This window comes from Bison bison, unplaced genomic scaffold (genome assembly GCF_000754665.1).
Source record: "Bison bison bison isolate TAMUID 2011002044 unplaced genomic scaffold, Bison_UMD1.0 scf7180017864242, whole genome shotgun sequence".
NCBI lineage: Eukaryota > Metazoa > Chordata > Mammalia > Artiodactyla > Bovidae > Bison > Bison bison.
In genome coordinates, this window is record NW_011494814.1 from 2,944,512 (window position 1) to 2,959,470 (window position 14,959).

At 36.2% G+C, this 14,959-nt stretch overlaps 1 protein-coding gene across 2 annotated transcripts in view; it reads right to left on the bottom strand.

Annotated features, from left to right (window-relative positions):
• SCFD1 (sec1 family domain containing 1) overlaps nt 1-14,959 on the bottom strand; it is a 114,769-nt gene that overhangs the window by 8,097 nt on the left and 91,713 nt on the right. For both annotated transcript variants that reach the window (XM_010847020.1, XM_010847021.1), the window contains 4 exons: nt 10,734-10,787; nt 7,591-7,643; nt 5,267-5,300; nt 4,589-4,654 (listed from right to left, as the gene is read on the bottom strand). In XM_010847020.1, coding sequence (XP_010845322.1) covers nt 4,589-4,654; nt 5,267-5,300; nt 7,591-7,643; nt 10,734-10,787 — 207 coding nt within the window. The remainder of the gene's footprint in view (nt 1-4,588; nt 4,655-5,266; nt 5,301-7,590; nt 7,644-10,733; nt 10,788-14,959) is intronic.

The window sequence follows — 14,959 nt, forward strand, 5'->3', positions numbered from 1 at the left end:
CAGGATCAGCCCTGGGATTTCTTTGGAAGGAATGATGCTAAAGCTGAAACTCCAGTACTGTGGCCACCTCATGTGAAGAGTTGACTCATTGGAAAAGACTCTGATGCTGGGAGGGGTTGGGGGCAGGAGGAGAAGGGGATGACAGAGGATGAGATGGCTGGATGGCATCACTGACTCGATGGACGTGAGTCTGAGTGAACTCTGGGAGTTGGTGATGGACAGGGAGGCCTGGCGTGCTGCGATTCATGGGGTCGCAAAGAGTTGGACACGACTGAACTGAGCTGAGCTGAGCTGTTCTGATCTGATACCCTATTCCATTCTGTAACTATGAATTTCATCCTTAATCTTGACAGAATGTTGGCACCCAGTAACATGCAGTCAAAACTCTTTGACTAGAGAATTTTGGTAAGTTCTTAATGCTGAAATTCTTATATGTATTGTGAACTTGAAGGCAAATTTGTAAGTTTTATTTTGTAATGTACAAACCAAATGTGGTTAATCAAGGAACCAAAAGAATTACGGCTTTTCAATACAAGAGAAGGACATTTCTTTGGGATATATTGAACTGAGTAAACATCGCTGAGAGAACAAGCAAAGCAAAAGTCACATCTCACCTTTTCTTCAAAATGAGATGGTATGTGTAGCCATTAAATAGGGCCATATAACTGGGATTCTTGAGGCTATGCTCACATGAGGGCAGGAGTACATAAGGAAACATTAGACACATTTCATTTTCAATTGTGAACCACCAGGATACCCTGGTCTCAGGGGAGCGCCAGTCCTGCCCAAGGAGGGATCTTATATTCCTCTCTGGTCACACAGCTAGTCAGGCTGTATGACCAGGTTTAACAGCAGAAACAAGAAAACATGATAGCAACCAAGTGAAATCATCAATCTATGTTTTCCATTAAAGAACACTCACAAACTAGTAGAAGTTGCCCCCTGGTCTATCTTGGACCCTAGCACATGCCTATTTTAAACACTAGTTAAAACATTTCATTCAGGGTTGGCCAAACATCAGCACCAGGGTATCATTAACTAGCTGAGATTAATCTTGTGCTTATGTAAGTATATTCTCTCTCCATCCTTGATCAAGCTTTCTTAATTGTAATTATTTGTCACCATTTTTCATCCTTTATAGCATTTACAGAATATAAAAACAAAGATAAACACAAAACTCTAATCTTGTGTGTCATCTAGTGAGGTATAGTTATAATTAACACTGCAGTTTAGTAATATTTCAGTGTAAAACTTATTAAAACTATGTACAAATTTGATATTTCTTCTTTCCATTAAAAACTGAACTTTTTGAATGTACCAATACCTTGATTCAATGCAACAATTAATTACTAACTAAATCTAGCTTATTCCCTAGCCAATCACCTTCCAACAAAAGAACAACTGGTCACTGATATCAATATTATCAAACATATTGTTAAAATCAATCCAATTAATTTTATCGAATACATCAATGTTATACCAAATAGCAGTTACATTATAAGTCAGACTAACATTATTACCAAATAAATCAGCTAGAATTCTTATAGTATTTTCTTTGCCTTCCCAACAAAAATGGTACTTGCTCATTTTGTGAATGGGTATAAATCAAGTGCCATATTAGGTAATTCTCAATTACAAGTCTTTCAGAGCCATAGGCATAAGTTTTGTTTCATACTACGAGGCTGTATTACATAGGCATGAGGCAGGCAGGCGGTCACAGACCTACTAGAGTGCTCAGTTTCCCCTAAATGGGGCTGAAATGATAGAAAAATGAACATTATGCAGAACAAAGGAAACAGTAAGACCAAATGGGATTAAAAAAACAAAAATTCTCATGATAATTAGACTATATGGCTTAGTAGCTACTAAACATTAATGGCTCTATTAAAAACCCATTGGAAACCTTAAATTTAACAGTGAAAGGCAGGATGCTTTGCCCCCTAAAATCAGGAAGAAGATAAAAAAGTCTGCTCTGGACTCTTCTGTTGTTATTGGAGGCTCTAGCCAGGGTGGGTAGGCAAGAAAAAAGAAAACACATCCCGAAAGGATAAGGAAGATGCTTATTCACAGATAACATGATATTGTTTATAGAAAATCTTAAAAATCCATTAAAAAACTATCAGAAATAATAAATGAGTTTAATAGGGTTGCAGGACATAAGATCAATATACAAAAACTAATCAGATTTCTATATAATTGCAGTGAACAACCCAAAAATGAAATGAAGACAAGACAATTCCTCTGAATCTGTTTGGACAGTTTCTTCTTTTCACCTGCGTGTAAACTGGAATTAATGGTTTCTGCATCTGTACTAACCAGTGGATAACAGTCTTATAAACTCTCACTCAGCCACCTACTCCCTGTGACTGGGAATGAAGAGCGGGAAGTGCAGCAGTCATACCGCTGCCACTGTGGATCGGAGTCGTGCTGAAGCTGATGGTCTCCTAAACCAGGGGCCAAATTCTGGGTAAGAATTACGGACACATGGAAAGATGGAGAAGTTTTGATCCTCAGAAATGGAGCCAATAGGTAAGTATTAATAATAAAAAAAGCTAACATTATCATGGTACCCTGCAAAAGGTTGGGAGCAAGAGAATGATACTCTTAGCTATATTTACAGATGCCCACAACACCTGCAGAAACAGCCTCCTTTATTTGAAGCTGAAGGCCCAAAATGGATTCTGGTAGGTTTATGAAAGATTTAATCTAGACTTATGTGCTATATCTCGATGATGTTACCCAGAATAATTCTAATACTTCCTTTTGTTTTACATATTCTCATTTTACAGGTTTTATATATTCTGGAGGACCCCTTCTGGGAGGCAAAATTAGGATATTGTTGCTGCTCAGATGTGTACAGAAGAATCTGTTCAACACAAGAGCCAAAGACCACTGTGTAAATATGAACCCAAGTGATCATCTGTTAAGAATATACCTGATATAGAGACATAAAACACCTGTTACATGGCTGATGGGTCAAGTGTCATGTGCCCTACTATCTGTACACCATGTTTTGGTGAGTGAAAGGCATTAACAAGGTAAAACAAAACATTTTGTAAACTGAAACCAAGTAAAGGATAACTTGGTGGGCTTACATATCTACCACTGATAACCCTGAAGTTCTGGTGGAAGTGACTGATTGGGGAAAAGAACTAAACTTAGTTAACAATTGTTACATTTATTCAATTTATTAATACATTTCACAAAAATTAAAATTTCTGTGGTAGTGAGGGGTAAGTTACGAGGTTTACGCATGATTAAAAACAAGTTTACACTGGACTATTTGGTAAACTGCAAAGTTTCTTTAAAGTTACACCTGCATTTCAGTCACTACACTACACAAATGATTATTATTTTTTTGTTTTTATCCCTGTTTTTCTGGTCTGTAATGTGTAAAAAAAAAAAAAAAAGCAGAAGGAATGCTGATAAGTGTAATTAAGAAAAGTTACCCAAGGATGGGATTTAAGTACAGGATTAATTTCAGCTGGTCTGTTGCAACCCTGTGTTTACCCTTAGGTACATACCTGGAACCAATCATGTTGCTGACCCATGGCCAAATCTACATGAAACAGATTAATATAGTCTGCCCCAGGGTCACAGACAGACAGACCAGGGGACAACCGGCACCACTAGCTTGTCAGCACTGTTCACAGAACTTTTACAGATTCATGGGTTTTACACCTGGTTTCTGTTACGTTCCCTTGCTTTTTGCCTTTGAGCCTGGTCATGGAGCCCAATTCTGGCTATATGAACAGAGAAGGGTATAAAAGACATCTCTGTGTAAGACGGATGCTTCCCTGAAACCAAGGTATTGTACACAGATCTGAGTGGTGGTCCACATTCTGAAGCATGTTCTGTGTGACTGAGGTAGGACCCCTGGAGGTGCCTGATGATTCTGAAGCTCTGTGACATCCACCTATGTATTTTTTTCTCCTGCTGTACGAAAATTTCAGTATTTATTGATGTTTTACATAATATGGGACCACAAGGAATAATCATTAAGTGAATAAATGAAGGTTATAAAATGTCACTAACAATCACTAGTTCTGTCGCCTCTGCATTTTAAATGGCGTTTTTGCTCTCCAAGTTACACCTTTCCCTTCATATTCTTTTGCTTAGTTGTCTGTCACTGCTGCTGTTAGCTCTGAATAGCACACCACTTCTAAAGTGCTACCTCTGAAGTGCCTATTTGCTGAAAAAGCAGACATTCCAAGTTTGTTTGAAGTATGTTGCTGACTTAGGTCAATAAGATGAGAGAAAAGTGCTTAATTTAGGTAAATGGAGTTCAGTACATCATTTCACCCAGGGAGACTTTAAACATTTAAAGTCAAATTAAGATAGCTGCATAGTACATTACATCAAGAAGATATGTTATTTTCCAGATCAAGTAAAATTTTAGGCCAAAAATGAATGTGACATGGAAAAATGCTCATATATTCATTGTTTTCTTATCTGCCAGATTTTTAAACTACCTCTAGAAAAGGGATTATTTAAGACTCAGGAAAGCCATCAGAGACTGCTAATATGTTAAAGACATGGAACAACTGTGAAACCTCAAATAATAAAAGAATATGAACATCAAATGTACCTTTATGTAGTCAACCAGATTTTGATATTCAATGTAGTTGCCTCCTCCCACCACAAAAACAATTGCCTAAAAATGCAAGTAGAAGAAAATAGGTAAGTTAAAAGAAACGGAACAGTATTTTAGCTCTCAAGCAACATGGCTTTTAGTGTGGAGCCTATTCCACAACTTTTGCTGCTGCTGCTAAGTCGCTTCAGTCGTGTCCGACTCTGTGCGACCCCATAGACGGCAGCCCACCCGTCCCTGGGATTCTCCAGGCAAGAACACTGGACTGGGTTGCCATTGCCTTCTCCGAACAAATTTTGCTAGTTAGTATTTTTTTTTTTTTAACCTTCCTAAGTGCCTGATGCTCCTTCAATGATAGAGAAATTTATTTTTTAAAGTCTATAAATTTCTAATGTCTACTGGGTATTAAAGTGGAGATTTTTCAGAAACAATTATGAGGAAAATAAACCTCATCTTTCAATTAAACAATACCAAATAAATCCATAGGGCTTTTTCTAAAAGTCATCTTTGACTTTATTGTTATTTATAATGAATCTTCAGTACACAGGATCAGATTGATCAAGACTGCCAAACAGTAATCATCATAAAGCCATAGGACAAAGATATCCTTCAAGACTGCTGGGTCACCTTTTCATCCTTCCATTTTAGGGACAGAGAATTTTTATATGAACTTACCTCTTGGAATGGATTTTTGTTTCTTGGAACTGAGCTGTAAGAACAAACAATAAAAAACCCATACTGAAAATTTCACCCAAAGCTTTTCTTAAGGATAAAAGGGCATGGAAAATATATATATATACACACACATGCCCTATTATCTGTGTATTTATAATTCTTCTTAAGTGGGATTCAGAGAACAAGCTAAATGAGGTACATGTCTCAGTGTCTAAAAGGGAATGAGGCAACCTGTTGACTTTAAAATTCCACAAGACTGAGAGGGAATAGGAAAGATGGAGCATTAGTTCCCACAACGAGTGGAGATCTGGGTGTAAGGTAAATTGATAAAATATATGCTTTAGTGATGAGTGAAAGTCGCTCAGTTATGTCCGACTCTTTGCGACCCCAAGGACTATGCTGGAGTGGGTAGCCTGTCCCTTCTCCAGAAGATCTTTCAGACCCAGGAATTGAACTGGGGTCTCCTGCACTGCAGGCAGACTCTTTGAGCTACCAAGGAAGCCCACTTTAGTGGTAAATTATGTGCAAGTTTTACCATACTGGACAGATTATAGTTTGTGGGTATCTACATTTGTGGAAAAACTATACAAACACATGTATGGCAAGGATAACAATTTAGGAAGGAAAAGGGGGATGAAAGAAGGGATCTGTATTTTTCTGTAACCTCTTTATATATTAATTACATATTTACTTCAAAAATACTTGGTGTCTAAGAGCTCTTTTTAATAAAGACAATTTGCAAAGCTTTTGTGAGTCAAATATATATTTGTTTTGAGTGCTAAAATAGGCTATACGAACAAAGATAACTTAGGTTTTCCTCACAAGCCATTTTTGAAAATCTCAACCAAGGGGAAAGAGCTATTATAACGGCTCAATGATTCGGTGACTGATTCCACAGTTCCATATTTTCCCCATTTCTGTGACCTGGGTGAAAATTCCATAAAAGGGGCCAGGAGCTGCCTAATGCCTCACAGTGTTTAACTTCCTTCTAGAGTGCCTGAAGTTCCTTTAAGAGCAGACATGAGGAGAGGCGAGACTTCAAAGAGCACTGCACTACCAGTTGTTAAAAACCGAGATCTACTTGTGATGAGACAGCTCAGGAGAAAGCTGAGCCTATTAAAAATGAAACTCCGTGCTTCTCTGTCTTATCAACACTCCTAATATTCCTTCTTATTATCATGAATAAACTAGATATAGGGAAAATTGAAAGAATTTCTCAGAAGTTTCTAAGAAGCAAAATATATCTACTGATAGAAATATAAGGAACGAAAAAATTGTAAGCTTGAGGACATCAAACGTGTTGTAAACCCACCATTTAAAAGTGTACAATTAGTGGTTGGTCTTTTAGTGTATTGAGAGTTGTACAACCATTACCACTGTCTAATTTTAGAACATTTTAATCACCCACCAAAGAAGCCCCATAGCCCCTTAGTGTCGCTCCTCATCCTCTTCCTTCTATAATTTATTCTTTTGTCAAATTCTTTCTTACCAGCTGCAGCTGCTAGCAGCAGCTTCTTTTGCAACTCTGGTATTATTTCTGGTAAGTTCAGAAAAGAGAATAACCTTTATGTTTCCAAAGTAATCTAATAATCAATTTTTTAGTGACCAGATTATCCGATCTGACTATCTACAAAGATTTGAAAGCTTGGGATAAATCAAAGTTTGAAAGATCCCAGACATGAGGTATAGGCAATAAAGAAGCTTCACCCAAGTTTTGCTGCTAAAGACCATTCCTCCAAGAAGGTTTGTTCTATAATTTTATCCTTTTTTCTGTATTTTATACACTACTATCATACCACCAGAATTAAATTTCTAAAAATATACCAATAATAAAGATAGTATCTTACCACACCATGTTTGTCAAAAAATACAGAAATTATTTGCAGAATGTTTCACTGCCAAAAAGAAGGATTCACAGCAATGGTCCCCAGGGGCACAGATTGTATGGATGAGTTCAATAAAAAACCAACTGGTATCCAACATAAAGCCTTCCTCTTTTTCATTTGGTCCAAAATATCCAAATTCTCCTTTTCTACACATAAGATTGTAATACCCTCATCATTTCATTAAAAACAACAAGCATCTAATGTACTTTTTTTCTGTATATATACTTGGAAGGAAAAGCATCAAAGTGTTAAGTATAATTATTAGTGATTACCTCTGGGTAAAGAGATTCTACATGTTATTTACTTACCAGTTTTCTATACAGTTTGAATTTTTAATAATAAGCAATTACTGATTTATAACAAAAAAATCAGTAAACGTTATTTCCATATCTGGTGGGAATGAGGAAACATACAACAAATTATGCAAGAGCTGCTTACCTGTCATTGCCCCGTAGCATTTTGGGATCAAAATACCTATAATCATCAGTTTCCTATTTAAGAAAATAAAGAACTTTACCACAACTATGGAATTTCTCTTTAGAAAGTTCAAGTTTTGCTTAGAGTATTTTAAGATTACTTGATGAATCTACTAATGAATATTAAGCTGGTAGAATAAACAGCCATCATCAACACTTACTGTGCATTAAACATCATTCTAAGTGTCTCAGATGAAATTACATAATCCCGTGTCATCTCTGAGGTACTTGTTGTTATCCATGTTTTTCAGATGGGAAAACTGGGATACAGAGAGGTTATCTAACTTTCCTAAGTCTTATGACAAGTGTGGAAACTCCAGATCTGAACCTGGGCAGTCTAGTTTCAATGCCCCGGCACTTAACCACTATGCATGCTGCTTCTCAAGTGTATACCTGTTTTTATGTAGAAAACAAACTATGGTTATAACCGGGGTGGGGGGAGGGGGCGCAGATAAATTAGTAGTTTAGGATTAACATATACACACTACTATATATAAATTAACCAATAAGAAACTATTGTATAGCACAGGGAACTATACTTAATAATTGAGAAAAATAAATATACCTATAAGCCTATTATAAGCTAATGCACTTAAGTATTTTTGCTTTTAGAATTTTATTACATTATTATATGTCCATGATTTTATTGATTGTGCAGAATACCTAATACAGGTTCAAATCTTTTATAATTGAAACCTCTGGAGTTAGATATATTTTGCAACTTTGAATTTAAAAAACTGTAGATAGATAATATCATACATAGCAACTCTATATAATGTAGTATTCCCAGTGGGCAGCACCCCATCATCTAACATGGTAATATTTCTGCAGCTAAACAAATGAATATTAACATAAAGTATGATAAACTATAAAGAACCTCAATATGAGTTAAGGTTAGGTTTTGCCAAATGAATTATACAAAATCTTTTTGGATTTCAGAACTTGTGGATAAGGGGTTGCTGGCCTCCATACTACATAATCGACAAGCTTCTTGATATTAAAGATTTAGAAAGTACTGCTTTACTGCATATAATGTCATTACTTCCTAATCTCTATCTCCTTCTCCCTCCAAAGCACAAACACCCAAAGGAACTTACTCTATTCTGTGATGTTTTTTGATTCTTTTCTGGATGACCCTACCCAAAGGTGATCAGTGACCAACTCTGCATTATCATTATCTAGTCCTGCACTCAGTGCTGGCCAGTGCTAACAATCGCAGAACTCTCCCTGAACCAAAAGTGAAGTCGCTCAGTTGTGTCCGACTCTTTGTGACCCCATGGACTGTAGCCTACCAGGCTCCTCTGTCCACAGAATTTTCCAGGCAAGAGTACTTGAGTGGGTTGCCATTTCCTTCTCCAGGGGATCTTCCCAACCCAGGCATCATACCCGGGGTTTCCCGCATTGTAGGCAGATGCTTTACCATCTGAGCCACCAGGGAAGCCCAAAACCAAATGCAATGCCATAATCCTTCAACACTTTGTTCCAGGAAACCACTACTACCCAGGTGTACAAGGGTAGATGAAACCTATCTAGTATCTTGCCTAACCCCTTTTATTTTATTCAATCAAGACAAATCACAGATCACTTAGTAAATTGAGTGATAACAATGCACCTAGAATTAGGTTACAGCATTTTTAAAGCCTTTGAGATACAATATATTCAAGATTATTAGTCAGGTCTAACTTTGTACACATTGTTAATGTCTTCAATGCCTCCAAATCATTTTTCAATATGGGAACAAGACGGGGATAAGAGAGAGTGCAGGCATCTGTCCCACCTAACAGATGGGTGAAAAAACGCTTTTAAAGTAGAAAAATTTTACTTTTTCTAATTAATTAAAAAATATCTGCCTGTGGTAATGTGCCTTCAGTTATAAAGTCAAAGTCACTAGAACTGATAAATGAATTTATAGAAGTTGGAGACACATGTGAATAAGACCCATAATAGCCATCCATATGGCAGAAATATGGATTTGGCATCTAAATTTTTGCATTTATTTATATTTTTAATCTTTATAATCGTTTGGGATAACATCTTCCAGAAACCTACTGCCTATTATAAAGTAGTATTCTCTAAAGACAATCACAAATGCATTAATCATAAATGCATACTTCGCTAAGGCTTTTCAAGAAGCATTCCTTCATATATTCTGTACTCTTCATTTATTCATATACTCTAGGGTACAGTAATAACAAAGTCTATTGTTATTACATTGTCTACTATGTTCTCTGTATTGATTCTAGAAAAATCCACTCCTTTTTAGCTTATCATTATAGACAATTTTCTCTTTCCTTTCATAACTGCAACTGCCCTTTACTGGACTTTTTTTCTGTAACACTGTATCTTTGTTTTCACATGGACAGATTTTAAAATTTGTTTTTGTTATTTTCTTTAATGTTGTTATAATCATGTTATAACAAATATGAAATAATGACATATTAATCTGCAGATTCTGTTCTTACTCTGCTTCTCAGCCTGGTATGCTAAGTCTTGATGCCAAGTCTACAGTGACCCAGATCAACCCAAACCAGGGTTCTGATCTATTCCAGACAACCACTCTCTTTCCAGTTGCCACAGTAACATGGTGGGCTGCTTTATGAAACAGATTGTGATGATTTTTACATTCCTTTCTTGAATTATAAACAGCTCAAAAACCCATTTTTTAAGTAAATGCTAACAATATTTACTCATTTATCTCTTCATCAAACAATTTCAATTTACTTTTTAGGCCAAAAGAATTTAGTGCCATCTGAACACATGCTCTTAAATTTTTTACTATGCAATCCTATCCTAATTTAATTTCATAAAATTAAACTGGTCTGGTACTTTTCATATTATACCAACTGATGCTCACTAGTTCTCTTTTACTTATAGAAACTTGCTCCTTAGGATATATATAGGATATGATCTACATTTACTTTGCATGAGAGCCGGCCAGAGTGGATGCAGTAATGGCTAAAAACTGCTGTTTGAGGATGTGGACTCTTTCCTTTCCCTCACGCACTCTGCTGAGATGAAGCCCACAACACACTGAGCTTATCACCTTTGGTACAGGTAGTTTGGTACGCTCAAGAATTTACAAGTACAACGTTATATGCTACTCACAGGGTTTGACTTCATCTCCATCAGATTGTCTAAAATACGAGTAACAGGTAGATTCTGTGGAAGAAATCATTGAGTATTTTGTTAAATATCAGAAGAAATGGCACACCAAAATTCTTCTTTAGTAACAAGACAACCTAATCATTCTATAGTTCAGTATGTCTACCTTTCAATCAAACACATTCTAAGATTAAGTATTCTATGAATGGTGTCATACATGTAAATATCTTTGGCACTACTCAAGGTTCCAAATGTAATCTTAAAAAATGTGTAGGTGTATCTAGGTTTAGTACAAATATATATTTGGGCTTTTTACTTTGCTGGATATCTGCTTTTTTAATACTAGGAAGTTTTTAAGAACCCTGCCTCCGTTTTTCATTTCCTTTCGGTATATTTAAGTTTCTTTAAAAACACAGTACATAGTTCACAAAAATATTAATATATGAGATTACATGACCTAACAGCTTTTCATTTCTAATGTATAATCTTTGATTATACATTAGATACTTGTGTATCTATGTATACTTGTGTATCTAATGTATAATCTTTGATTGTATGTATAAAGATACACAAAGAGCACAAAAGATATGAAAGAACACAAAGATACTTGTGTACTTTCATAAAAATGGGGAAATGGATGCATACACAACTTTTAATTTTGTCTCAGGTAGACTTCAAATTTTCAGTGACATACTGCACTGTCTTCTTACAGAACAAATTCCACTTTGAACATGAAATGTATAATACTGGTGCTGACAGAAGATTGCCTCTTGACATGCTTACATGCATTGGGATAAGAAATTGTACTGTTCTATTTCAATCTAACCATTTGAACCATTATTTTGAATATAACACATCGGGTACAAAAAATTTTCTAAGTGACTATTATGTCTATTCAAAGTTCACTTCTACTGGAATGGTTTTCTGCCCACTTTGAACTGATATTTCCTTTGTGAACTGTAGAGAATATTCTGGAAAGAATCATCTTGTATCTTGGAGATTTCATACAACAGAGGCAACCTTAAATCTCATTATTCACATAATAGTAGATAACACATTACTATTTCACAAGTTTTACTTTCTTTAGGTCATAAAACATTTTACTATTACTAAAATGGACTATCACTAAGGAAAACGGTGCTTTGCCCAGACAGAAAATATGCATTTCTTTTTTCTTTTTCTAGATTTGCAAGTAGAAATCTTTTAAGATAATCTTAGGCAAATAAAATTAAAGTTATTTCATTATACTCTAGATATTTTTGTTGGCCAGGAACTCCTTAATATAAACACAAGAACCAAATGTTCAAGCTCACTGAATGTACTTCCTGAATTCTATTTAAAATCTGAAAAAAGGTAGCTCAAAATTGTACCTTTTAAGTTTTGTTTCAAATAAACTTGAGTTTGTTCACTTAAGAATGTGAGTCTAAATCATACCCTTCTCTAAAGAATAACTGGGTACAGATTTAAATCTTAAAAATGCTTTAAGAAAACTAGTTACATATTTATTCTTAGTAACACCAACAAAAGATGAAGTACTCTGTGACAAAACAGGAAGAAATAATAAAAGAATTCTGGAGCAAGGCAACATTATAAATTATAGCATTTTACTAAAATTATATCTATTTCTCTAATTTACATTTAACTCTGAACTTACTATGCTATTAGGTATATGCAATGGAGAAAAATTCACTAAAGATTTTATATAATTGGTAAAGCCATAAGACTCATATTACTTTTACTGTATTTGCAAAAATAACTGGAAAATTGAATACTTCACTTAGCATAAAAGTAAAAATTAAATTTTACTTTGTATTTAATAGCTCTGGTGTATCTGAAAATAAGCCTACCAGTGAACAGGTCATTAAAAAACACTAGAAAAATTTCTCTCTAGCAGAACAGTTCAAAAGTTTAAGAGCCCAGAGACTATTCTTTATGTTTTTGTTTGGTCTTTACAACCAGGTAACACTGAAAGAGTCATCAACCACTTCCACGTTATACAATATTCACAGATTGTCACATATTAAGGAAAACTTCCAGTGTAGAGAATGATAAAAGAAATACACAGTGTCCTTAAAGGCTTAAGAAAGAGCACTTCAGGAAACAACTTCTGAGATCTCTGTCACCAACTACTGCTCTACCTAGCCTAAATGAAGCCTTGAGTTAGTGATTTAAAGAATCAATCTTATATTGATAATAATTTATATACAAGATAATTACTGTTGTTTAGTCATTGACTCATGTTCAACTCTTTGGCAATCCCATGGACTGTAGCCCATCAGGTTCCCCATCCTTAAAATTCTAATTGAAATAACTGAACTGTGGCAGCTAACAGACAGAAAACAGCATAACAAAACCATATAATTTTCTTCACTCAGCAGATGGTCTGTTCACTCATCTTAAAGACACAAAACAATTGTGTACCTCAATAAAAGGCATATAAATGAGATTTACTCATATGAAAGCCCATTATTTAAAAAATTCCCAAGCATGTTTTTAAATCAGTCAATCCAGAAGGAAATCAAACCTGAATATTCACTGGAAGGACTGATGCTGAAGCTGCAATTCTCTGGGCACCTGATGCAAAAAGCCAACTCATAGGAAAAGACCCTGATGCTGGGAAAGATTGAGGACAGGAAGAGAAGGGAGAGACAGGGGATGAGATGGTTGGATGGCATCACCGACTCCATGGACATGAGTTTGGGTAAACTCTGGGAGTTTGTGATGGACAAGGAAGCCTGGAGTGCTGCACTCTATGGGGTCGCAAAGAGTCGGACATGACTGAGCGACTGAACAACAAGAGTGTTTTTCATTGTTTTTGGAAACTGCTTCAGAAATAGAATGAAAAATGTTATTATCTAGGTTCAGTTCAGTTGTGTCTGACTCTTTGTGACCCCATGGACTCAAGCACACCAGGCCTCGCTGTCCATCACTAACTCCTGGAGCTTGCTCAAACTCATGTCCATCGAGTCAGTGATGCCATCCAATCTTATCCTCTGTCGTCCTTTTCTCTTCCCCACCTTCAATCTTTCCCAGCATCAGGGTCTTTTCCAGTGAGTCAGTTCTTTGCATCAGGTGGCCAAAGTATTGGAGTTTCAGCTTCAGCATCAGTCATTCCACTGAATATTCAGGACTGATTTCCTTTAGTCCAATGAATATTCAGGACTAATTATCTAGGTTACTAACTAAAATTTTATTAGTAGAAAGCACACCTGAATATCCTAAATTAAGGATTACTATGTTCAAATTTCAAATATATGAACATTAGAGAAGAAAATACAGTGAAAAATTAATTTCTAAAAATCCTAAATGCTTTTATGATCATAGTCATATTTTGTGATTTCAGTCACTGGAAAAGTTTAAAATTCTAAGTCAGAAGGGATCTACACAGTAAATCCAACATCCCCATCTTACAGATGCTGCTGCTGCTGCTGCTGCTGGTGCTGCTAAGTCGCTTCAGTCATGTCCAACTCTGTGCGACCCCATATACAGCAGCCCACCAGGCTCCCCTGTCCCTGGGATTCTCCAGGCAAGAACACTGGAGTGGGTTGCCATTTCCTTCTCCAATGCATGAAAGTGAAAAGTGAAAGGGAAGTTGCTCAGTCGTGTCCAACTCTTAGCGGCCCCATGGACTGCAGCCTACCAGGTTCTTCTGTCCATGGGATTTTCCAGGCAAGGGTACTGGAGTGGGGTTCTTACAGATGAATAAAGAATAAAATGGCACCCCACTCCAGTACTCTTGCCTGGAAAATCCCATGGATGGAGGAGCCTGGTAGGCTGCAGTCCATGGGGTCGCTAAGAGTCGGACACGACTGAGCGACTTCACTTTCACTTTTCACTTTCATGCATTGGAGAAGGCAATGGCAACCCACTCCAGTGTTCTTGCCTGGAGAATCCCAGGGATGGGGAAGCCTGGTGGGCTGCCGTCTATGGAGTCACACAGAGTTGGACACGACTGAAGTGACTTAGTATAGCATAGCAAAGAATAAAATATATAAAGTAGTATATTTTTTCCAAGCCACAGACATTAATGGCAATAAAATAAAGAAACAAGATTACATGGACTGAATAAAACACATCCAATCTTCCATCATTCAGTTTCAACAATTATTAACTTATGACAAACTCTTGTTTTATTTGTATTCTCACCCACTCCCCAGTTCCTAGGCTGTTTTAAAACAAGCCCCCAGTATAAAATCATTTTGGCAATAATCTGTCTTCTGAAAAACCTG